This window comes from Triplophysa rosa, unplaced genomic scaffold (assembly GCF_024868665.1).
Source record: "Triplophysa rosa unplaced genomic scaffold, Trosa_1v2 scaffold124_ERROPOS922197, whole genome shotgun sequence".
Taxonomy (NCBI): Eukaryota; Metazoa; Chordata; class Actinopteri; order Cypriniformes; family Nemacheilidae; genus Triplophysa; species Triplophysa rosa.
In genome coordinates, this window is record NW_026634124.1 from 33429 (window position 1) to 57999 (window position 24571).

A 24571-nucleotide genomic window follows, 5' to 3' on the forward strand; every position below is an offset into this window, starting at 1 on the left:
GATGTCAGCGAGCAGCGGCATAATACAGATTGGTTTTACAAACCATAATAAATGTATCGACAGTGCGCTTAAAAGGAAACTTTTTGCAACAAAACTTTCCCCGAAACATGTGGGACAACATCCAATTTCGTAAGACACCTGCAAAGGCATCACAAAGAGAGGTAAGTTAATGCCATGTTTCAGAGTTAGCATTGCATTTGAGTATTTTAGAAAGTTTGGAAAGTAGGGCTTAAAGATAAGATTGATCATATTTTTGTTGTCATTGTGTGATGAACATGTTATTTAAGGAAGGGCACCGACGTGCTTATAAACGTGCTTATAAACGAGCCTTTGAGCCTCTGCTCTTTCAAGCGGCTCCTCTATCGAACACGCACGTGCACGGGCAGGCGCGCGCACGCACGCACGCACACACACACGCACAAAAGTGTTCATTGCTGCACAACCTTGCTGTTAGGAGGGCTAATAAAAGTAATAAACAGTTACACTTCGGCTTTGTGACTTTAGTGCTATACCTATATAGTAAAAATAAAATGACCTTATTTTATCTGCTTTTTGATCATTACAAACAATAATGAAAATGATTATCTTAGAATAGAAGATATGCTGTCTCTTGCATCACATAAATGATCAATAGTTAAGTATGTGGTCTTGTAGTCATGATTTTTTTCTGTCTCTGTCTTGACTGTCTCAATTGGACTCGGTCTTGACTTGGACTCGAACCTCTCTGGACTTGGACTTGACTTGGACTCGAACCTCTTTGGACTCGGACTTGACTTGGACTCGAACCTCTTTGGACTCGGACTTGACTCGGTCTCGACTAGTCCTGGTCTTGGACTTGTCTTGGACTCGACAATGGTGGACTTGACTACAGCCCTACTTTTACTTGAGTAAAGATTTTGGTTACTCTACCCACCTCTGGGGGCCAATGACAAGACATGAGAAAACACATGAGAAGTAAAAAACATCAACAACTCATGGCTTTCTCACATAAAACCAAAGGCTTTGTCATGGCTTTGCCACAGGACCAAGAAAGACATGACTAAGTGAACAACATGACATCAGGAACAACAGAACAAACCCGCACACCATCAATCTTGCAAAAGCATCAACATTTATTAAAGGTACCTGATGAAGGTCATGGACCGAAACATTGTATTTAATAAATTTGATTTGAATAATATTAAAAATGATACTTTTTCAAGATTGATAGTGTGCAGGTTTGTTCTGTTGTTCCTAAATAAAAAGTAAGAAAAAAGTTATCTGAAACCCTGTGTCACTCATACTTTCAACCACCAGAGGGTACAAATGAATATGGATTCGCTCCAGTTTCTCTCAGTTAAAGCAACAACGAGCTGTTTTGGTGTATGGTTACCCCATGTAGTTGATAAGCGCAATTGTCTGTTATCAATGTCGTAATTACTGTCGCTGTATAAGCTTCCACGTGGGCAGCGCAATACACATGAATTTGTTGACTAAGCAGAAACAGCTGTTACATCATGTCACTTCATAAACTGCGCATGTACTAAAGCACTCTTTTGGCTCCCGCGGGGTATAATACTGGGCTATACTAATAGCTTGAACTAGATTCTGAGGTATGGTTGGTTGGTATGTGTGGTTCGGGGCGTTTCATTTGTTGGGACTGTGTGGGTCTGGTCTGGTTGGTCTTGTTTTGTGGTCGATGTCGGACAACAGAGGAATAAAGTTAATTATGCCATTACTACTTTTCCCTGGTTGTTCCTCTGTTGTCTGTTGTTGATCGCGGAATGGGACCGGGTTGGACCTGCACGGTTTCGGCGGGTGGGGCTTCCTGGGTCGCGGTTCGTGGGCTCTCCCTGTTCTTCGTGGACGTTGCTCGGTGGCTTTGGTCGGGGTCACTGAGTGCAGCTATGACACGTCAGAGGAGATCTGGCCCTCCCGGCTGAGCCTGGTTTCTCCCGAGGTTTTTTTTTCTCCATTATTCATCATTGGAGTTTGGGTTCCTCGCCACAGCAGAGCAGTGCAGTGTTGGCTTGCTCACCGGGAGACTGCATTTATTTATTTATTCATTTATTTATTAGATATTATTTATTATAATGATCTTGCTTGGTCTATAAACACCATGCACTGTGCTGTGTTTTACCTTTCTGTGTTGTTTTTCTTATTTGCTCCTGTAAAGCTGCTTTGGAACAATGCACATTGTGAAAAGCGCTATATAAATAAAATTGAATTGAATTGAGGTAGCAGCTGGTTGTTAGCCGTTAGCGCATAGCGTGCTAGCTCCATTGCAGCTAACTTGCTAACGTTAGCTACATAACACATTTGCAGTCACCCAAAACACAACGCATGGACGTGAATGTGTTTAGAAACCAATGCAAATTATTTTCTGTAGTTATATTTTCGGAAACACACTCGCGACCAGGCGCAATCAATAGGTGCAATCAATAACTTACACTCAACTCGCTATGGGAATAGTGCCTAGCATAGTAACTATAGATACCGATAACATTAGTCTACGTGCATGAACTAAGGAATCAGCAACTTTTGACCATAAAACATTTATTGTGGTTTGGTAGTCATCGTTTACAAGCATAACACTAAATTCATGACGAGGCGCGATCATGCTACGTAAGCTACTGAGACCCGGCAACATTACATTATCTCTAGTCTACCTTACAGTTACAAATTGTGAACCAATAACCTTAGTGCGCCAATAAACAACCTGAGCACAGCCTAATAACTAATACGCTCAAAAGTACAGGACAGTAAGAAAACAATGTAGACTTTCAAATCCAGTAGCAGGAAGGCTAGGTCTCCATCCATTTTGCCTCTTGCAGCTCGCCTCACCGAGTGTAAGTCCGTCAGATATTGATTCGTGTTCAGGCTCGTGTCCGATCGCTCTCTCTCTTTTCCTCTTTGTTTTTTTGCTGGCTCTGCCATGGTGATGGTTTGGAGACTTGCATTGAACTAGATCGCTTCGTCTTATTATTAGATGTTGGCTAACTTCACCCAGGCTATGAGTAAAACGTGACATATGCCATAAAGCAGGTGATGGGCGGGGCTTGTGAACCTACCCGTGTACCAAAGTTATAAGTGTGATTTCAGCCGATAGAGGGCTGCTTAGGTAGCAGCAGCAGGAAAATTCGTCCAGTTAAGAGTTGTCCTACCACTAAAATAATTTTAGAGAGATCATTTTAAGGTCAAAAAATGACTCGTTGTTGCTTTAACTTCCTATTTGCTGTGTTTTTAAAGCATTTGAATAATTTGGTTGAATGTTAGTTTCTATTTCTTTTGACTATATAGAAAGGTTCATTATAAACTTTTATTATGTTCTTAAATGGTAAAAAGCAGATTATGGGTAAACTCATATAGTATACTTGTTTTAAACAGGTTATGTTTTTTTTAATTGCTCAGAGATAGCTCATTTTACAGTGTTTTGTGTTTCATTTCAATTATATCAATTTGATTAGTAATGTCTGGGCTTATTGAAAACTTATTTTGCAACATTGTTGACATTTAAGTGGAGACATATGTGAGATTTTGGCTTTTTCAATCATAATTTCTGGGACAGCTGAGAGTTAAGCAAACATTTATCCAAGCTAACAATTTTTGGTTCCCAGTTTTTGGTTCCCGGAACATTATTTTTTAAGGTTTGTTTTTGGTTTTCCAACAAAGTTTTCCTTACAGAAGTTATAGAGACAAACACGTTTTATTTCTGTGAAGACAAACCATAAAAATCCTTCTGGGAACCAAAAACGAACGTTCTGGAAACTAAGTGTTTTGTTATTTTTCTTGGATCCTTTCGGCCTCACTGCATGCCAGTATTTGACCCATTTAATCTCATTTCTGTATATGAGAAACAATGGAAGGATTACAAAAATCTCATCCGTTTATGTTTGTTTATGTATTTTGTGATTCCAAAAAATTCAAAGCACTTCCATCATACCTGTCCATTCTGAGTTGGCACACGATACCCAGCACATCCACGGTTCCCTCCAGCTGCAACTGACGGCAGCCGATTGTTGTGGCAATGAAACACCCTGTTCGACCGATTCCAGCACTTAAAATAAAGACAATTTCAAGGTAAGTTTAACAGTACAGTACTATTTTTGTTAATACATTGACCCTAGATAACTAGGGAACTACAGGCCTATATCGAATCTACCTTTCATATCTAAAGTTCTGGAAAAAGTAGTTTCAACTCAATTATGCTCCTTCCTCCAAAGGAATGACATCAGTGAAGAATTCCAGTCTGGATTTAGAGCATGTCACAGTACAGAGACTGCTTTGATGTACTATGTACTAGTCTAGATGTACATACAGTAAATACAATATTAATATACAGAAGTGGGCTCAAAATAGCTATTATTATTTACAATAGTATTGTCTTGTAAAATAAATGTAACTCGAGGAAATATCAGTATTCTCAATGCTTTATGTATTGCCTTCGTTTTTAAAATATTACAGCATTTAATGTTATGCTTTTTCAATAAAAACATATTTCTGTGATCTTATACCTGCAGTGAACAATAACAGGTCCAGAGGATGAGGAACCTCTTCTGTCTTCCTCCACATCATTCACTAACTGCAGCAAGGTTCCGGCGCTCTCTGGGGTCTTATGGTCCGGCCATGAAGTGTACCAGTAGTGCTGCACCTTGCGGGTCTGACCCCCATTCTGAGGCGATAGAAGCATTAGATCAGATACATTTCACAAATCTTAAAGAGAGAAATGTTAGCTCTCTCATGTTGTCATCTGCACATTATTCCAAACCCGTTTGTACTTTTACCTCGGAGCACAAAAGGAGATGTTTAGCACAATGTGAGTGAATAATAGCCCCAGTCACCATTTACTTGCATTGAATGGAAAAAGATGCAATGAAAGTTAATGGTGATTTGTGACTAAGACTATCGAGATGAAAATCATATCAGTTAGCGTTCCTATAGTCACTATATCCTTACTGTTAAAAAAATCATTCACAAATATTGATAATATGTATTCCATTAGAATACAGAATGCAATGCACATACCTTCAGTATAAGGGTGCGAATTATATAATGCTCACACTCCTTCACGTTGTTTATAAAGACGTCCACCTTCCCATAGATTCCTCGCTTCTCAGGCCAGTACAGCACACATTTCTAAAACCACACAACAGTGTCACTGATTTTCACATTCACAGCCAAAAGGATTTTATATTTAGTGAATTACAAATATGACAATTACTTCATTTTTCTCTTTGAGTTTAGTGATCATGACAATGATGGGACAGTCCTCCTGCCAGGCCATCTGCCAGAAGTCGTTCACCGTGTTGATCATTGGACCCTGAGTGGCAATGAATGACCTCTCATCTCCAAGGTAGCCCTGAACAAAAATCACCACCAGGTTTTACAATCACGCTAATGATACAAGGTTAGAGTAAATGACCTCAAAATTAGAAACAAAGTGTTTCCATGAGTTGGAATTATTAAAGGTCAGTATTCACTCACCCGTATGTAGTTGGCATTAATGTAACTGCTGAGTGGGTCGTTCATGTTCTTGGCCTTTAGAAGAACTCTGGAATGTGGATCTGAAACAGAATTTCTTTTTATTTATCACTAATGCTCTCATGGGTGGGTAAAATATGGTAAAAGAGAGCAAGATTTTGTCTGTAGACAAATTTTTTTAATCTGTATCTTCAATTCAAGCAAAAAAGAAGGCAGGGCTATCTAATCTTGAATCTTTTATTGTGACAGGTTGAAGCACACAGCCTAGGCAAAACTGAGGTGCTTTAGGGACATTCTGAAAGATAATCTGGGTTAGAGCTAAATTTCAAAAGAATGATGCTTCAACTTCATTTTGGACGTTTTCAGATTGCGTCATGACAACTGCACTACTGATGACATTTAACCCTGTGACCCTAGAAAATGTCTGCTTTTGAATGTGTTGTCTCTCTGTGGCACTGATGTAGTTGAAAAATGCAGTGACATAGTAACCATGAACTGTACTAACTTGGCAAAATGGTCTTGTATCTGTTTTTTGATCCATGATTTGGGATATCCAGTTCTTTTTGATCCACAAAATTCATGGGAATTTCCTGTAGGGAGAAAGTCAGTTTCAATTAACGCAACGCAAATATTGTAAAACTGCTCATCAAAAGTCTTTTGGTATATTATTTACAAAAGAGTGTATCTTCATAGCTGATCCAACCTTAAATCTACTGTTTAAACAATGACAATACATCATGGCTCCTACAATTGTCACTTACAGCAAACTCGGCATGCAACATCTGGATGTTCTGTGTGACGTCATGAAGCTGTTGCCATGAGAGGGCACGACTCGCAGACTGCAGGTATTCCTGAGCCACACGCTCACGCGGGGTCACGACCCCACAATTTAAAGGCTCCACTGAACCTAAGGAGCTCATGTCCAGCACCAGCGAGACATTAGAACCCCGTCTGCATTAAACACAAAGAGAAACACAGAAGAAGCTAAAAAAATAGACCTTTACCATATTGTTAGGTTTTAGTTCCCCTCAAAATATAAATATAGCTAATTGTATGCAACACCATATAGAGAAGGGGACCAACATTCTTTGTCATGTTGTTTGTTAGGTTATAAACAGACCCTACACATTTTGGTCCATCCAGTTTCTATACCTTATTTGGTTGTAACAGGTGTCTTATTGTGCACTACATAAAGACGTGTCTTCCCTGAAATAAATGAGTTCAAAAGCTTGATGTGCTCCCAGATCTGCAGAAGAATTCTGAGAATATTTCTGAGTTGATTTTAATGAGTTGATTTTAATGGTGATCCAAAACACAGAAAGAAACTTAGTGTTCGAAAGGAACCAGAAGTATTACACATATCAACATTTTTGAAGTGAAATTGTCACTACTCTTGTTTGTTAAAGGAGAGGTTTCTTTCTACTTTTACACAAATGTAATATAAATCGTCTCCGGTTACTGTCGTAATGAACTCCTCAGTACTTGAATGAACTCCTCAGTACTTGAATGAACTCCTTTTGTATTACAGTCCTTCATGTGCATTACGCTCTCAGGCGTCCTGTCAGTTGGTAATACCTAGAATTTCAAAATCAAGTGCAGGTGGTAGATCCTTTTCCTATCTAGCGCCTAAACTTTGGAATAGTCTTCCCTGCACTGTCCGGGAGGCAGACACACTCTGTCAGTTTAAATCTAGACTAAAGACGCATCTTTTTAATCTTGCATACACTACTCTTCCATAATATAAATCTTCTGAGGGTTTAGGCTGCATTAGTTAGATCAACCGGAACCAAAAACACAACTGATGTACTTGTTGCATCAAAGAGTACAGAACAGTACTCTACTCTCAGCCAGTCTTGTCTCATTGTTCCAAGGTTACCACAGCGAGCAGGATGCAGTTCATGGCCTGACCTGATGGTAGAGCGGAGAATGGGAAGTGGGGACCTGACAAGAGCTGAGATGATAGAGCTGGATAAAGAAGGACGCGGTCTCTTGACATGTCTTCACCACAAAATTTCAAATGCTATTAGATTATTAATGATAATCTTAAAATATAATTTATTTTATTATTAAGTTTATTTATTTTATTTAGCCTTGTTGTGCAAGTCTCTGGAGCTTGTGCAGAGGCAGCAGCTTTTGCCAGAGGGGAACTGGAATCCCCTGGTTGGGCCTGGGTTCTCCTGAGGTTTTTTTTCTCGATTAGAGTTTTGGGTTCCTCGCCACCGTTTGCATACTGTTTTTGCACTATCTGCCTGACCGGGGGGGCTGCTTTAGAATTTTAAAGTTTTACTTAATTAATATTGCATATAGGAATTTATAGTCTGTTATATTTGACCTGTGCTTCTCTCTCCTTTATCCTAAATGTGTGCTCTCACTGAGCGTGTGTGTGTGTGTGTGTGTGTGTGTGTGTGTGTGTGTGTGTGCGTATTGTCTGTGTCGTACGTGTGTGTGTGTGTGTGTGTTGTGTGTGTGTGCGTGCGCATCCGTGTGTGTGTGTGTGTCTCTATGTCTATGTGTGTTAGTACGTGTGCATATTGTGTGTGTGGAGTGTTTTGTATGTGGGTATGTCTGTCTTCTGTGTTTTCAACCTTTTCTTGTCTTTGCAGGTACAACTTTAATTATTTTGCTTATAGTCAATATGTCTCATGTACAGCTGCTTTGTAACAATGAAAATTGTAAAAGCGCTATATAAATAAAGTTGAGTTGAATTGAGTTGAGTAACCTCGGTTCCCTGAGAAGCGGGAACGAGACATTGCGGAAGCTTCCGCATACGGGAACTCCTCCCTTCTCACCTCTCCTGAAGTCTTATTGGATAACGCCAGTGAAACTGGCCAATTGTCGCGCTCACAACCGAATGTAATTACTGGCGACCAGACAGTATAAATACAGTGCACAGCGACAATACCTCAGAATCTGCGAAAGAACGCCTCCAAGGCTGACACGCGACGAACACGGCGGATAGCGCAATGTCTCATTCCCGCTTCTCAGGGAACCGAGGTTATGACAGTAACCGGAGACGTTCCCTATCGAGAGCGGTCTCTCGACATTGCGGAAGCTTCCGCATATGGGAACTGTATACAATCCTGCCGTGAGAGTAGCAAGACAGCCGTAACTGACCGCATACACTCACCAGTGTTAAGCACACAGATGAACCAATCGCGAAGTCGCTTTGAAGAGCCCGCAGCTGATTGGCTGAGACAGACCAATGAGCTGCAAGAACGGTCTTCTACAAAATTTGCATATCTCAGCCAAAGAAATGAGTGGGCTGCACTGAGACAGGGCAGACACCACAATAGTAAAAGTCAGCGCGGAAATCCGGGCAGATATAATGCAAGTCCAGTAACATCAAGCACAGAGTTAACAGTAACACGGTAACAACTGCACAATATAGGAGATCAGCAACTAGGTAACATTGAGCTGTCCGTACTCACCGAGAGGACATGCGAGGCTAATGAGGATACATCCAGCCTGTAGAATCTGGCGAAGGTGTTCTGTGAAGACCAGCCAGCCGCACAACAGATGTCCTTAATAGAAATGCCTCTAGCCCAAGCCCACGAAGAGGTAACAGCCCTAGTTGAGTGAGCCTGCCCTTGACTCTCATACGCCAGGTTGATAGCGTCCGACCTTTAGTCCCCCCGCCGTAGCACACGAAGAGCTGATCAGACAGCCGAAACCCGGCCGTACGATCAGTGTAAGCCCTCAAAGCCCTAACCGGACACACAGCCCTCTGAGCGTCAGCATCACACAAGGCAGACGACTCGGAAGACAAAGCGGGCAACGAAATAACCTGCTCTCTGAACGGGGTAGACAGGAACTTAGGCACATAACCCGCCTTCGGCCGTAGAGTGACGCTGCAGTCGCCGGCCCCAAAACGAATGAAATCCGCGCCGATAGAAAGCGCACATAAATCCCCAATGCGTTTTGCCGAAGCAAGAGCGAGAAGGAGAACGGCTTTAAGAGAGAGCTCCCTTATAGAAACAGCTTCCAACGGCTCGAACGGGGGCAGAGAGAGAGCCCTCAGCACCAGATACAAATCCCACGGAGGTACTGAAGGAGTTCGCGAGGGAAACAGCCTCCGAGCTCCTCTCAAAAATCTGACCACCAATGCATGCCTACCGATCGATTGCCCGTCAACCGGGGAACGAAACGAGGCGATAGCAGCGACATAAACCTTCAGCGTGGACGGGAGGCCACCATTATCCATCCTGTATTGTAGAAAGCGTAACAAATCAGACACGGGACATGACACCGGGTCTATACCACACTCAATACACCACTTCTTAAATACATCCCATTTCAGAGCATATAAGCGTCTAGTGGAAGGCGCCCGAGACTCCGCAATAGTGTCAAGCACTCTCTGAGGGAGGGGTTCTAAGACCCCTGAAGCGACCAGGCATGGAGGCTCCACAAATCCGGGTTGGGGTGCCAAATCTAGTCATTCGCCTGAGATAACAGGTCGCCCCTGAGGGGAATCCGCCACGGAGAGGACACCAGTAACTCTATCAGGTCCGGGAACCACGGCCGATTCGGCCAAAACGGAGCAACGAGGATCACCGACGCTCTCTCCTCTCTGATCTTGCCCAGCACAAGGGGCAGAATTTTCACTGAAGGAAAAGCGTAAAGCCGGGCGTCCGGCCAGCGCGTCGTCAGAGCGTCCGTCTCCCTGGGGTAGCGCGGCAGTGAGAAGAACAGCAGACAGTGTGCGTTCTCGCTCGTCGCGAACAGATCCACCTCCGCCTTCCCGAAACAATCCCAGATCATCCGTACTGAGTCGGGGTGAAGTCTCCATTCCCCTTGGGAAAGACCTCCCCTCAAGAGCATATCCGCTCCGCAGTTCAAATGACCGGGGATATGCGCTTCCCTGATGGAAAGCTGGTGCTGGTCTGCCCACAGCAGCAGCCTCGCAGCCAGCTCGAAAAGGGCTCTGGAGTGGACCCCTCCTTGGCGATTGATGTACGAAACCACGGACATGTTGTCGGTGTGAATCAATACATGATGCTGCATCAGCTGAGGCCGAAAAGTCTGCAGAGCTAAGAACACCGCCATCAGCTCCAGCCGATTTATGTGCCAACTGCTCAGAGACGGCGACCACAGACCCGACGCCGGCATGCCTTCGCACACTGCACCCCAGCCCGAGGAAGACGCATCCGTCGTTACCACCGTGCGCGTTGTCACAAGCCCCAGGGGAATGCCCTGGCTGAACATGCTTCAGTCGCGCCACGGTTCCAAAGTGCTGAGGCATCTGTGAGTTATCCTCACGCACGCACGACCCGTGGACCATGCTCTCCGCGGAACTTGAGTGTGCAATGTGCAAAAGACCCAGGTGGCAGACTGGTGATGCTGACGCCATCAGTCCCAGAAGTCTCTGCAATACCCTCAGCGGAACGGACCGGTCCAGGCTGAAGGCGCGCAGCGCGGCGGAGATGGACTCCAAGCGCTCCTGAGAGAGGTGGGCACGCATCTCCACTGAGTCGAAACATACCCCTAGATATGTTATGGACCGACTCGGCAGAAGCTTGCTCTTCGGCACGTTCATCCACAGCCCCAGGGATGACAAGTGACGAAGCAGCGTCTGCGTATGACTGACAAGCACATCTCATGAATGGGCTAGAAGCAGCCAGTCATCCAGATAGTTCAGAATGCACATACCACTCGCTCTGAGAGGGGAAAGCGCTGCGTCCACGCATTTCGAGAACGTGCGTGGAGCCAATGCCAGTCTGAACAGCAGCACAGCAAACTGGTACGCCGCTCTGTCGAACGCGAACCACAGGAAGCGCCGGTGGCTCTGGGCTATCTGAACGTGAAAATATGCATCCTTCAGATCCACGGACGCAAACCAGTCCCCGGGACGAACTTGCGCCAGGATCTGTTTTATCGTAATCATTCTGAACGCCCTCTTGTGAAGCGCTCGGTTGATGGGTCTCAAATCCAAAATAGGACGGAGTCCGCCATCTCTCTTTGGCACCACAAAATACCGGCTGTAGAAACTGCACTCTACCTCGCTTGGAGTAACCCGCTCTATCGCTCTTTTCCCGAGCAGGCTGTGAATCTCTTGTCTCAGCACCGGAGCATTGCACGGCAATGTGAGTGACGGGACAACTCCACTGAAGCGGGGGGCCTGCGTCTGAACTGAAGGGAATACCCGTGTTCTATCACATTTAGCAGCCACGGAGAGATACCTGGAATGGCTTTCCACGCACTCAGAAACATGCATAGCGGCCGAATTACCTCGGGCGATACAGCTTGCTGATATTCTGGAGACGCGCTCTGCCCTGGCGAGGCTAATTGCACTGGCGGGGGAATGTGAAGCGCGTGAGGCTCCGGCCGCCGCTCGCCCACGGGGGATGCTGGTTATAACATATTCTAACTGTGGCTTCGCGCTGCACCATGGCAGGGCAGGGGACACAGTGTGGTGTGAGTGAAGGGGAGAGAGCTCCTTTTGTGAGGAGGTAAGTGCTTTTAATACATGTACACACAACATTTTGAGCATTGCAACAATCGCCCGCAACAGCGGGGGAAACAAGATGCAAACGGCACCGCTTGAGCACCGGTCCGCTCACAAGCTCTCCCCTCCTCTCTGCAGACCCGTCAGGAAGGCGGCTTGGCAGCCGAAGACGATCCGCTATCGCCTCGATGACCTCTCTTCTGCCCGTACTTCTTCCTAGCTGGAGCAGACCACTGCTTAGGCCGGACGTCCGGCCCAGGGTCTCGGGGAGCCGAAGCCACGGCAGCGGGCTGCTTAGCCGGCCTGTGGGAAGAGCGCGAAGCAGACGAGGATCTCGCTCTCGGCGCCGGCTGCAACGAACGGCGAGGAAGCACGTGGATCATGGCTTTTGCGCGCTTCTGCGCCTCCGCGAAGCGTTCCGACACTGACTCCACGACATCCCCAAAGAGACCAGAGGGAGTAATGGGAGCGTTGAGCAGCGACTTCCGGTCAGCGTCCTTGAGGTCCGCCAGCGTCAGCTACAAATGGCGGTGAAGGATGACCATGAAGCCCATCGACCTGCCGATAGCCTGTGCGGTGCGCTTCGTCGCCATCAGCGCGAAGTCCGTCGCCGCCCTCAGGTCCTTCACAGCCTCCGCATCCAAGGTGCCCCCATCCAGCGCCTGCAGAATCTTCGCCTGAAAGACCTGTAGAACCGCCATCGAGTGCAGTGCGGAGGCTGCCTCCCCGGCGGAGGTGTACGCCTTGTCGGCGAGGTGGGCGGTAAACCTGCACGGCTTCGACGGCAGACCTTGTCCCTCGCTCAGCGAAGAGGAGGAGGGGTACAGATGTACAGCGAGGGTCTCCTCCACGGGCGGCATGCGGGTATAACCGTGGGCCTCTGCCCTGTCCACGTGGGCGAACATAGCCTGTGTGGCAGCGTGGACTCGTGCCGATTGAGGGGCCGTCCACGACTTAACCACGTGCTCATGCACATCAGGGAAAAAAGGAGTACTCCTCTTCGGTGCAGCCTGGCGGTGGCCCGCTTGAAAGTACCAGGAATCTAGCTTACTTTTAGCTGGCTCCTCCGGGGCGCTCCAGCTAAGGTCGAGCTCCTTAACGGCCTTTTCCAGCACCCTCACGAACTCCTTCTGGAGGTCTGGGGTGCTCTCCGAGTCGTTGCGGTCTCCCAGTCCTTCACCGAGGCCGAGATGGACATAGAGTCGTCGTCTTCCTCGTCAAGGCCGAAGGAAATGGCATCCGCAATGGGGGGAGGGGGACGAAGGCCGTCCTCAGTGAAAATGACCGGGGAACGAGGCGACGGCAGAGGACGGTGGCCCTGAGCCGGGTCGTCGCCGCCACCACGTGGCATAAGTGGGCCCACCAGCAGCCCTTTGGCGGCAGTGGGCCTCGACCCGAATAATCCCCGAGCAATGTTCCTGCGAGTCCTCAAGACACGTGCCGGCAGGTCAGCACAGTGCGCGCAATCAGACTCTCCGAACGCAGCCTCAGCGTGGGCTAGGCCCAGGCAGGCGATGCAATGCTCGTGCGTATCCTGCGGGTCCATGGGACCCGCGCAAAGACAACAGAAGGCGGCCATCGGATGAAGAAGCTTCTGACGATATCAACAATGGCAGTGTAAAAGAGAAGATTCTGAGGTATTGTCGCTGTGCACTGTATTTATACTGTCTGGTTGCCAGTAATTACATTCGGTTGCGAGCGCGAAAATTGGCCAGTTTCACTGGCGTTATCCAATAAGACTTCAGGAGAGGTGAGAAGGGAGGAGTTCCCATATGCGGAAGCTTCCGCAATGTCGAGAGACCGCTCTCGATAGGGAACTTAGGGGTACACAGAATGTGTCTGTGAAGTTTCCATGCCATGCCCTAATTGCCCAGTTTTGCATGTGAGGAGAAACGCGCTGTTTTGGTGTGTGTCTCTCTAAGTGCAAATGAGCTGCTAGTCTCCGCCCCCTTTTCACAGAAAACTCAGCCAGAGCTGTGAGCCTGTGCTTTCAACGACAAAAGAAGGGTCACATAAAGCGAATGAGAAACGTTGTTTCCATCTTTAAACACCAAACACATTGTTTTCTAAAAGCGAACAGACTCCTAACAAAGGCGTCATGTTTTCTACATGCGAAATTACACATGACAAACCGGTCGCATGTTTACAGACCATACACACTGCTTTCTATAAGTGAAGATACTCAAGACAAATGCATCGCGTTTTCTCTAAGTGAATGTAACGTTACACAGGACAATCCCGTTGCGTGTTTACAAGCCATACACATTGCTTTTGCGTGAACGGACAAATGTTTCACATTGACGTTTTACCTACTTTTAAGATGCCACAGGTCCTTGAGGTCTTACACCCGTTTCACACCGCACGCGTAAGCAGAGCGTGAGCAGCGCGTATTTTTTTCGGCGCACATGTTAACAGATGAGAGCATTCATACCGCATGCATAAGCAGCGCGTGCTCGCGGAGCAGAAGCAGCGCGTAAGCAGCAGTGCGGCGATCATTTCGGCGCCGAGTCTATTTTTGCTACGCTGCTAACGCTCAATTAAAGCGACAGTGCATTCTTTACGGACAAAATCCACATGGATTGACAGGAAAAAGTAACACTTTTACCTTTAAAGCACGTAAGTGGTGTCTAATGTGTTTTTAACAGTCGCCATGAGTTTCAAAAGCACGTTTGCCAGGAGTTTTTTTGGTCAAAATCACAACAGCACATTTAAAGGATTTATAATACAAGTATATCTTAGATGTTATGCTTATATTGCATATGAAGGAGTGGAAAACGATCGCATTACGCTGTCAGGTTACTGTCTGAAACCCACTGTCATCATAACCTTCTGAAAAAACAGATAAAACTACATAGACATCATGTTATATGCTTATATTGCGTATGTGTGAGAGAAAAGCGATCACATCACAAGTCAGCCACTCTCTCCTATGGTGAGTTAACCCTTAAGTGACTCCGTATCCTTCAAAGCACCATGGCTTTTTATTTATAACTTGTACTACACAGATCTAAAAGAGCATGAAACAGGCGGATATAACAAATCATAGTTATGCAATCTACTTAAAAGCGCTTTGATGAAGTTCTGGAAGATATTTTGCTCATTGATGTTTGTAAATAACGTAATGTGAAATTGCATTGTTGTACTGTGGTAACAGTTACCCAGGCAGCACGGTGCATACGCTGCCGGTATGAAAGGACAATGAGCACGCGATGCTAACGCTCTCCCTACGTGCCGCTGCCGCTCCGCCTATGCGCTGCTTATGCGTGCGGTATGAAACGGGTGTTACACCCGTTAGGATCTGAGACTGGTCCCAGATAGCAACCAAACCAGCAAATCGTTGCGGCCCAAATCCGGCCCACACCTTACTCCCCATAACCCCTCATCTGGCCCACATACCGCATGGAATGATGGCACTTGGGTGGACTGCTCCTGTTTGCCAGGTTTGGGCCACAAGCAAGCCAAAGCAATGCCGCATGTCAGCCAAAAACAAAACAAATAAAGCAGAACTGTCCCAAATATAAACGACAGTCCATTTCAATTCTGGCCCAGATTTATCCTAAAACCAACACCTTTCTGTGCTCCTGTTTGACAGAAATTGTATTGAGTTTCATTATTATTATAGGGATGATTGAGTCATTAGTGATGAACATCTGTTGTTAACAAACACAATCACTGCAGAAAATAATTTTATTTATTTGTATTCGTCTTGTCAAGATGCTTTTAACATTTAGCTGTCAACACAATAGGAAATTAAAATCACCTTTTAACCTAACAATTTAACCAAAAAATGTCCCGCCGTCGACTTCAATGTCTCCTACAAAAGAAAATAGGTCTATATAAATACAGCAACAATAACTGATATAACTGATCTCAAAATTGTAAGTCTTTAACGAAATGAACGAAGGAAAAGAATGTCACTGACTGACGATGGTTTCAGCACCGAACGTCTCTCCTCCAAAATCCGACCACAAAGACTGAATGCTCTCTCGGAAGGTGCACTTGTGGCCGGGATGCAGAGGACATATCTTGCAAGGTTGCTCAGAGCAGGGAACTGGGAACGATGTGAATTCCACCATTGCAAAACTTTTTGTTGACTTGATAGTTCAAGTTTCATGGTGCTGTACTCCTGAATCTGCACATCGAGTGATTTTGATCCACATGATTCTTCATCATCCACCCATCTGAAAATTTACGGAGAACAGTAGGCCTTTTGGCAGGTGTTGGCTCAAGTACAAAGTCCTACCCTTCGGTCTGGCCCTCCCTCCCCGGGTCTTTACCAAACCCATCGGATGCTTATCTCGACGACTGGCTCACTCGCGGGATCTGTTGTGCATGCACAGGGACCCCGTGCTTTGGCACTTAGACCATCTGGGCCCTCGGGTCAGCCAGGAAAAGAGCAGGCTCTCCCCAGCGCAGAGCATCTCTATCTCGGTATGGAACTCGACTGTGTCCCTCTGGCAGTGCGTCTCACCATCGTCGGTACTGGTACAGACAGACACCAGCGGTCCCCCTGAAACTTTTTCAGAGGCTCCTGGGGCATATGGCATCCTCGGCAGGGGTATCCCGCTCGGGTTGATGCACATGCGACCGCTTCAGCACTGGCTTCAGAGTCGCGTTCCTTGGAGGGTGTGGCGCACCGGCACCAGGCATATTATTATCACACCTCAGTGCCTTTGCACCCGCATCCCTTGGTCAGACTTGACCTTCCTCCAAGCGGGGGTGCATCACGACAGTCGCCTCCCTGCATGGGTGAGGTGCCGTGTGCAACAGGCACGCAGTGTTGGGGAACTGGACGGGCCCCCCTCTGCGGTGGCACATCAACTGCCTAGAGTTGCTGGCTGTCCTTTGGCACTAAGGAGGTTTCAACCTCTCATCCAGGACAAACACATGCTGGTCCGATTGGACAGCATGACTGCATCAATCATCAAGCGGCATATGCTCACGGCAGAGGTCACAACTCACCCGTCGCCTCATCCACTGGAGTCAGCAGGTGATGAAGTCCTTGCGAGCCACCTTCATCCCGGGTAACCTGAACCAGACAGCCACTGCGCTTTCTCGTCAGGGGAAGCTCTGCGGAGAGTGGCGACTCCATCCCTGCACAGTCTGGCTCATATGGGGGCGGTATGGCCAGGCGCAGGTGGACCTGTTTGCCTCCCCGGACTCCATCCATTGCCCGCTTTGGTACTCCCTGTACGAGGGTTCCCTTGAAATGGATGCCTTAGCCTACAGCTGGCTGCAGGACAAGCAGAAGTACGCCTTCCCCCAGTGAGCCTCCTTGCACAGGTCCTGTGCAAGATCAGGAAAGAGGGACATCAAGTGCTGTTAGTTGCTCCTTACTGGCCCAACCAGACATGGTTCTCAGACCTGGTGGCTCTGATGACAATCCCCCCTAGCCGATTCCCCTGATGGAGGACCTTCTGTCGTAGGGGAAGGGCACAGCATAGCACCCCAGGCCAGACCTCTGGAACCTCCATGTCTGGCCCCTGGACGGGACAAGGAGAGTCTGAGCGGCTTGCCGCCGGCGGTCGTTGAGACCGTCCTGCAGGCTAGAGCCCCCGTCACTAGGCGTTTATACCCCTTTAAGTGCCGCCTCTTCTCGTCCTGGTGTTCTTACCGAGGTGAAGACCCACGGAGATGCCCGATCGGGTTAGTGTTGTCCTTCCTGAGAAAGACTCGAGAGCAGCCTCTCCCCGTCCACTCTGAAAGTGTATGCAGCCACTATTGCCGCTCATCACGATCTCGTGGAGGATAAGTCTCTGGAGCAACATGACCTGGTCACCAGGTTCCTCAGGGGCACGAGGAGGATGAATCCACCTCAACCGTGCTCCGTACCCTCTTGGGACCTTAATGTGGTCCTACAGGGTCTTTGTATGGCCCTTTCAAGCCCCTGAGAGATGCCAGTCTTTCTCATTTAACAATGAAGATGACGGTCTTAGTGGCGCAAGCCTCCATCAAGATGGTAGGAGCAGCCTCTCCCCGTCCACTCTGAAAGTGTATGCAGCCGCTATTGCCGCTCATCACGATCTCGTGGAGGATAAGTCTCTGGAGCAACATGACCTGGTCACCAGGTTCCTCAGGGGCACGAGGAGGATGAATCCACCTCAATCGTGCTCCGTACCCTCTTGGGACCTTAATGTGGTCCTACAGGGTCTTTGTGTGGCCCTTTCAAGCCCCTGAGAGATGCCAGTCTTTCTCATTTAACAATGAAGATGACGCTCTTAGTGGCGCAAGCCTCCATCAAGATGGTAGGGGACCTTGAGGCATTCTCTGTGTCCCATGAGTGCCTAGAGTTGGGCCGGGCGATTCTCACGTTATCCTGAGACCCCGGCTAGGCTACGTGCCCAAGGTTCCCACCACCGCCCATGTAATGCTCTCCACTTGCTTATACACAGCCGTCTGCATCAAATTCAAACCTCTGCTGTTATCCTACAAGACGACCACTGGCTCTGCACCCCTATACATAAACCAACTAATTTAGATTTATGTGGCCTCTTCAATTCTGCTAGTGAATGCCAGCTTGTGTTGCCATCCCAAGAAGGCACAAAATCAGGTTCCCAGAGCTTTACGTTAACTGTTCCCCGCTGTTGGAATGATCTCCCTCTGATCTCTACCAGAGCAATTGAATCTTTATCCATCTTCAAAAACCTTTCTGTAAATCTGTAATAATATAATCTCACAATATTTATAAACTTCTCTATTCTCTATCAGTGTTACGATTCCGGGTAGACGAAGGAGACGAAGGTAATCCACAGTGAGAATATATTTAATTAAAGCACTCGATACAAATAAACAAAACTCCAAGAAGGCAGTTACCACACAGTAGACAAGTCAAAGAACAAATGAAAAAGGCAGTGGCTAAATAGTGTACAAGTGATGACGATAACAACTAACAGGTGCGAGCTAAACAAACGAGGTACAGGTAAGGGATCGTGGCAAAATTAAGTCCAATGGCAAAACCGGAGAAAACTAAATAGGGAAATAGACGTAAATGTGACAATCAGCAGTGTTGTCTAAGTTACCTGCCTTGGCTGATTTTTACGCAGGTAATTACGTGGTAATTTCAAACTCTTGTGTATGAATGAATTTTAATTTCTGCATGAATTACTTCTTTATTACGACTCTTGTGAACATATGAAGCTCATACCGTTCTTGGAGGCCTGCAACAGGTTTCATCCTAAAGGGTGAATGTTTGGAAGACCAACGGGGCTTGAGTTCAGTGACAGTTTGGGCAGGTGGGCACTGCAGCTCCGAGGTCACACTGGAATGAGTCTGATGTATGTTGCTGGTTGGGACACTTAGGCTGTTGCTGTTTGTAGTATTAGTGGCACTGTTTGTGAATGTCTGGTTGGCCTGTACCATGCTGTTCTTGAGGGTTAGAGGGGGCTGAGCAGCACGAACAGGGACTGGTGTAAGTTCCCGGCTGGCTGATGACGGATCTTTAAGCTGCTGATCCAAGAATTCCTTCTCCTTTAGTCGGTAAAGCACCTGAGGAAAGAAGATTTTGTAATATACAGTAAAAATGTATATCCAATCATTTTAAGGCAAATCAGACAAAAATAGGCCCATCTGATTTCAAATATCACATAAAAATATAAATAAAAAATTGTAAGACCAAACCATTATTTGCATGAATTATTTAACATTTTACTGTCAAAAGTCAGTACTGGACATATTTGAACTTAAAGAAACGTACATTTACACTTAAAAAATCATTTTAAACCTAAAGCTTACACTCCAGATTGTGTTTTGGTGTTGCTTGCTTTTGAAAAACACAAAAGGTTGATAATCAGTTTTGTTTTCTTTCTACATTTTTCAATAAGCCAAACGTTCACTCTAAACTCAAAAGAAAAATGTGCATGCAGTTCCCAAGTTTACCACCAGAGGTCTCAATTTTGTCTACATGGGATATTTTGTGATGCATATTTATGTTCTTGTCAGTATTATTATTCTGCTTCTTCTTCCATGGGTGTCTATGGTAGCCCTATGAACCATACGTAGGAAAATGGTGAAAATTGGCACACTCGTGAAGGTGGTACTGAGTAGTCACGTGACCAAGTATGGGGTCTCTAGCACTCACTCTATAGCGCCACCAACAGATCAAAAATGCACTTTTCAAACGGCTGTAACTTTTGAACCCATTGTAGTACAAAAATTGTACTCGGCACACATCATGCACTCGTCATGCTTATCGCATTCCATGCTTTATACTAAGACTACACCCATTACAGTATCAGACATCTCAAAAAGTACAGTATTGCGTTTTTTTGCTACAAGTCCTAGAAATTGTGACTGATTGTCACGAAAAAATCGGCTGAGATGATCTTTGGACTGAGCCGTGATGCTCCGGAATGGAAATTTTTTGCTGTTGCTCAAAAGTTACGACACCGCAAACTTTTCAAGGTTGACTCAAAAATGTATTGGAGGCTGTAACATGGCCAATGTTCGATTCATCGATACGACACTTGGTACGTGTCAACTACACCTCGGAATGGGGGTCCTTGCCAAAATGGGGAACAGCGCCACCTATGGGTCGCGAGATTTGAAAAATTTTGAAATGTGGCCTAAATCGCGATATATTTTGAACCGTGTGACATATCGCCACCAAATTTGACACGCGTCACCAACTTGTAGTCCCAAACATACCCTTGACGTTTCAAGACAGCGCCACCTAGCGTTCGTGAGATATTACTCTTTTTTATATTTTTTTTATTACCCTTGAACGCTGCTGGGTTAAGCAAGTCAACTGAGTGGTGCACCTGATAAATTCGCAAGTCTCGGGTGCAAGAGGTCACCGGGTCGAACCTCGTGTTGCGCATTTATACATTTCAGTTTGCAAGTATGTACACAAATAGTGCAAGTATGTCAACAAACGAAATGTAATGTGATTTTAGTAATGAAATAAAATAAAATAAAGTGCGATGTATGTAGTGCAACTTAAAGTGGTTTACAATACATATAAATACATACAAACAGAAACAAGCTAAGTACAAAATGACATTCTGTCTTTCATTGTCACTTCTGACATCTGTCATCAATACCTGCGTTCGTGAGATATTACTCTTTTATATTTTTTTATAACCCTTGAACGCTGCTGGGTGAAGCAAGCCAACTGAGTGGCGCACCTGATAAATTCGCAAGTCTTGGGTGCAAAAGGTCGCTGGCTCGAACTTCTTGTCGCGCATTTACACATTTAATTTGCAAATATGTGCACAAATAGTGCAAGTATGTAAACAAACGAAATGTAATGACATTTTAGTAATGAAATGAAATAAAATAAAGTGTGATGTATGTAGTACAACTTAAAGTGGTTTATAATACATGTAAACATATACAAACAGAAACAAGCTAAGTACAATATGACATTCTGTCTTTGTAATTGAGAAGTAGCACACTTTTTGAATGTTGTTCATCAGTTTTCATTTTCCTTTTTTTTAATTGAGCCATAGTAATGTAACTGAAGATGTGACTCTGTCAATTTAACAAATATTTTCCATGTCAGTTTTCATGTTCCTTTGTTTAATTGAGCCATAGTAATGTTACTGAAGATGTGACTTTTTTTTCTTTGTAAATGCAAAGCTTAAATTGACTTCTCTAATCTAATTTCAATATGATTGTTTTTGTTTAATAAAACAAACGTTATGTACCCCAGTTGTTACCCCTTGTAATGGCAAAGCTTCTTCTTAAATTCACAATATTTGTCAATGTTTCTGTATTTTCGATTGTTAAGCAAATGTCTATTGTTTTAATGCCAGCTTTACTATGTAGAATACATTTGCATTCACTACTTGTTGCCATAACTAACTGGACTGTAAATTAAGCTCCACAGTCAGACCATGCTCACATGAGTAACAGTTTATTTCAACATTAAGCTATAACTGTCACCATATTGCAGTAAAGAAAATTTTAAATTTAAAAACAAATGGTGGATCAAAGATGTTCAAACAAAAAATAATCAAACTATTTAATTCCCTTAACGTAACTTTTCACATCATGCATTGTCTCCAAGTAGCTTAAGAAAAAATAAAGTTTTTTTCTACAAGACTAAACCTTTATTGAGCGACTGTCAAGTTGGTGTAGAGAAATTGATTCAAATAATACAGGTTTGTTTAAAAAAATTACAAATTGACACGTCAAAAAATGTTTTTTGTTTTGTCATTACAAATTTGTTATGGTTTTACAAGTGTTAGGATCATTCTAAGTACTTATAAAATACAGACTCTAAATTGAAGTTAATATAGTATTTAGTATACCCATTAAGTTTAGAGCTTGAGTCTGGTCTTGAATTGAGAAACATTTGAGGTCAGCAAACAAAATTTGTTCACCATCAACTAATAAGACTGAATAAAATGGTGAGTTTGTGACACAAATGTGTCGAACCCTACAAAATCTATTGGTTTGAACACTATTAGCAATCAAGCAACAAAGTTAATTTAGGCACTATAGTAAAAGTTGGTCTATTAGGGCAAAGTCATGGGGTCCTATGTTGGGCTTGGCCCCGTTGGTGCTGCTTGCAGCTCTTGTATGATATGTTCTTACTTCAACCATAATGACTTTAATTATAGTTTCATACTCTTATTGATTTGTAAAAGTGGATACTTTCTTTACAAACGGAATGAATTACACAAGTTTAATGCAAGGCAGTCTTGTTTATTGACCTACACCAAACGACGGGAGCATTTGAGGATATATTTGAAAACATTTCTATTAAATTTGCTCACAAAATAACTCACTCTATCTTTAAGTATTGCATGATATTTGTGACCCTGGACCACAAAACCAGTCACAAGTAGCGCTGGTACATTTGTAGCAATAGCCAATAATACATGGTATGGGTCAAAATTATGGGTTTTTCTTTTATGCCAAAAATCATAAGGATATTGTCATGGTTCTGCCTCTTTTTGTCGTGTCTTTCTTGGTCTTGTGGCAGAACCATGGCAGAGCCTCTTGTTCTGTGTGGAGAGAAACATATTATTGTCGGCCTCGACATAATGTGTGTTATCTCCGGTGTCTCGTCTCTAAGTCCCGCCCCCTCGTTAGCTTCCCTTTAGTGTATGATCCTAGTCACCTGCCCGTCACCCTCCCTGTGTAATCATCCCTCGTTAGTGTCCCCTATTTATAGCCCCAGTTTTTCCTTGTCGATTCGTTCTTCGTACCCTGTTCGTGTTAGTCGCTGTCTAGTATATCTTGTTCCTGCCTTGCCTTGCCTTGCCTTGCCCTGCGTTGTCCCTTATTTTGAGTTTTGTTTGTTTTTGCTTTAGTTCCTTTTTTGCCCCCTAGAGGGAAGTTTTTGTTTGCCTTTTTGAGAAGTCTTTTTGTTATAGTGTTTGTTCCCCCATGGTGGGTTTTTGTTTTACATTTTAATAAATATTTCTGTTAACCGCAGACACTGCTGTCTGCACTTGGGTTCTGTCCACCACACACCCTGACAGATATAAAGTAAAGATCATGTTCCGTGAACATATTTTGTCAATTTCCTGCTGTAAATGTATCAAATATATCAAATCGTGAACAAAAATGGCCTACAAACTTCGCTCACTACTGCCCGCTCTTTGAGAATATGTTGTTTGCAATCACGCAGTTTTTATGATGTGCGAGGCGCAGCTGGAGGGCAGCAACTGATTTTCTCCAGAGGAATTCACTATCACAAACTCAAAGTACCTATGTTTAATGACCTGAACAATGACCAGGTAAGCCCAAATTTCTGTCAAACCTTACTTGTAATAAACATAGCTTTCGTTAAGGGAGCAGCTTAACATACCAAAACAACAACCACGGAAAACCAAAATAAAAACATTTGTTTATCACTAATATCAAACACAAACATGATAACAGAAAAGTTTTATGTTCTCAGTTTGTCGCTGCCTTGAGCTGCATTATGGTTTCTTTATAATGAACTTCTAAGAAGAACAAGTTTATTCTTATCCCTGGAATAAGTGCATGTTATTTTAACAGTAGCTAGTGTTTACAATTAAGGTTTAATAGAAATGTGGTTTTACGTGGTCATTGTTTCGGTACGTTAAGCTGTTTCATTATAATGGCAGGGGTTAAAGCAAAAAAAATCCTGAGCCTGAACTTTTTTTGCGGGGTTGCGAGAGTAGACACTGTCACGGTTTGCGGACAGAACCAGGATGCAGGCAGCAGTTACGGGGTTAACAGAAAATGTTTATTGAAAATGTAAAACAAAAACCCACGATGGGGGAACAAACACGATAACAAAAGACTTCAAAAAGGCAAACAAAAACAAACAAACAAAACTCACTATAAGGGACAAGGCATGGACGAGGCAGGGCAAGGCAAGGCAGGAACAAGATATTCTGGACATGGACTAAACCTGAACAGGGTACGAAGAACGAACCGACAAGGGACAAAGAGAAACTGGGGCTACAAATAGGGAACACTAATGAGGGAAGTTAACAAGGGGCAGGTGAGGAGAATCAAACACTAACTGGAAGATTACACGGGGCAGGTGAGGGGAATGTAACACTAATGGGACAATGACGGGGAAACAAGGGGGCAGGGCCAAAGCACGAGACAAGAAGACATGTGGCGCAATGTCATAACAGACCGCCACGTGTCTTCACACAAGACATAAGACACACAAGACATGGTACTGTCATGACCCTGTCCACAAAACTAGAAATTTCAAGACAAGGAGGACAGGACCATGAC

The 24571-nt window shown here is 44.8% G+C and overlaps 1 protein-coding gene across 2 annotated transcripts in view; it reads right to left on the minus strand.

Annotated features, from left to right (window-relative positions):
- Positions 1–24571, minus strand: part of ptprr (protein tyrosine phosphatase receptor type R) — an 80179-nt gene that overhangs the window by 10319 nt on the left and 45289 nt on the right. For both annotated transcript variants that reach the window (XM_057326751.1, XM_057326750.1), the window contains 8 exons: positions 19047–19387; positions 6222–6411; positions 5966–6050; positions 5464–5543; positions 5201–5338; positions 5005–5115; positions 4494–4651; positions 3923–4036 (listed from right to left, as the gene is read on the minus strand). In XM_057326751.1, coding sequence (XP_057182734.1) covers positions 3923–4036; positions 4494–4651; positions 5005–5115; positions 5201–5338; positions 5464–5543; positions 5966–6050; positions 6222–6411; positions 19047–19387 — 1217 coding nt within the window. The remainder of the gene's footprint in view (positions 1–3922; positions 4037–4493; positions 4652–5004; positions 5116–5200; positions 5339–5463; positions 5544–5965; positions 6051–6221; positions 6412–19046; positions 19388–24571) is intronic.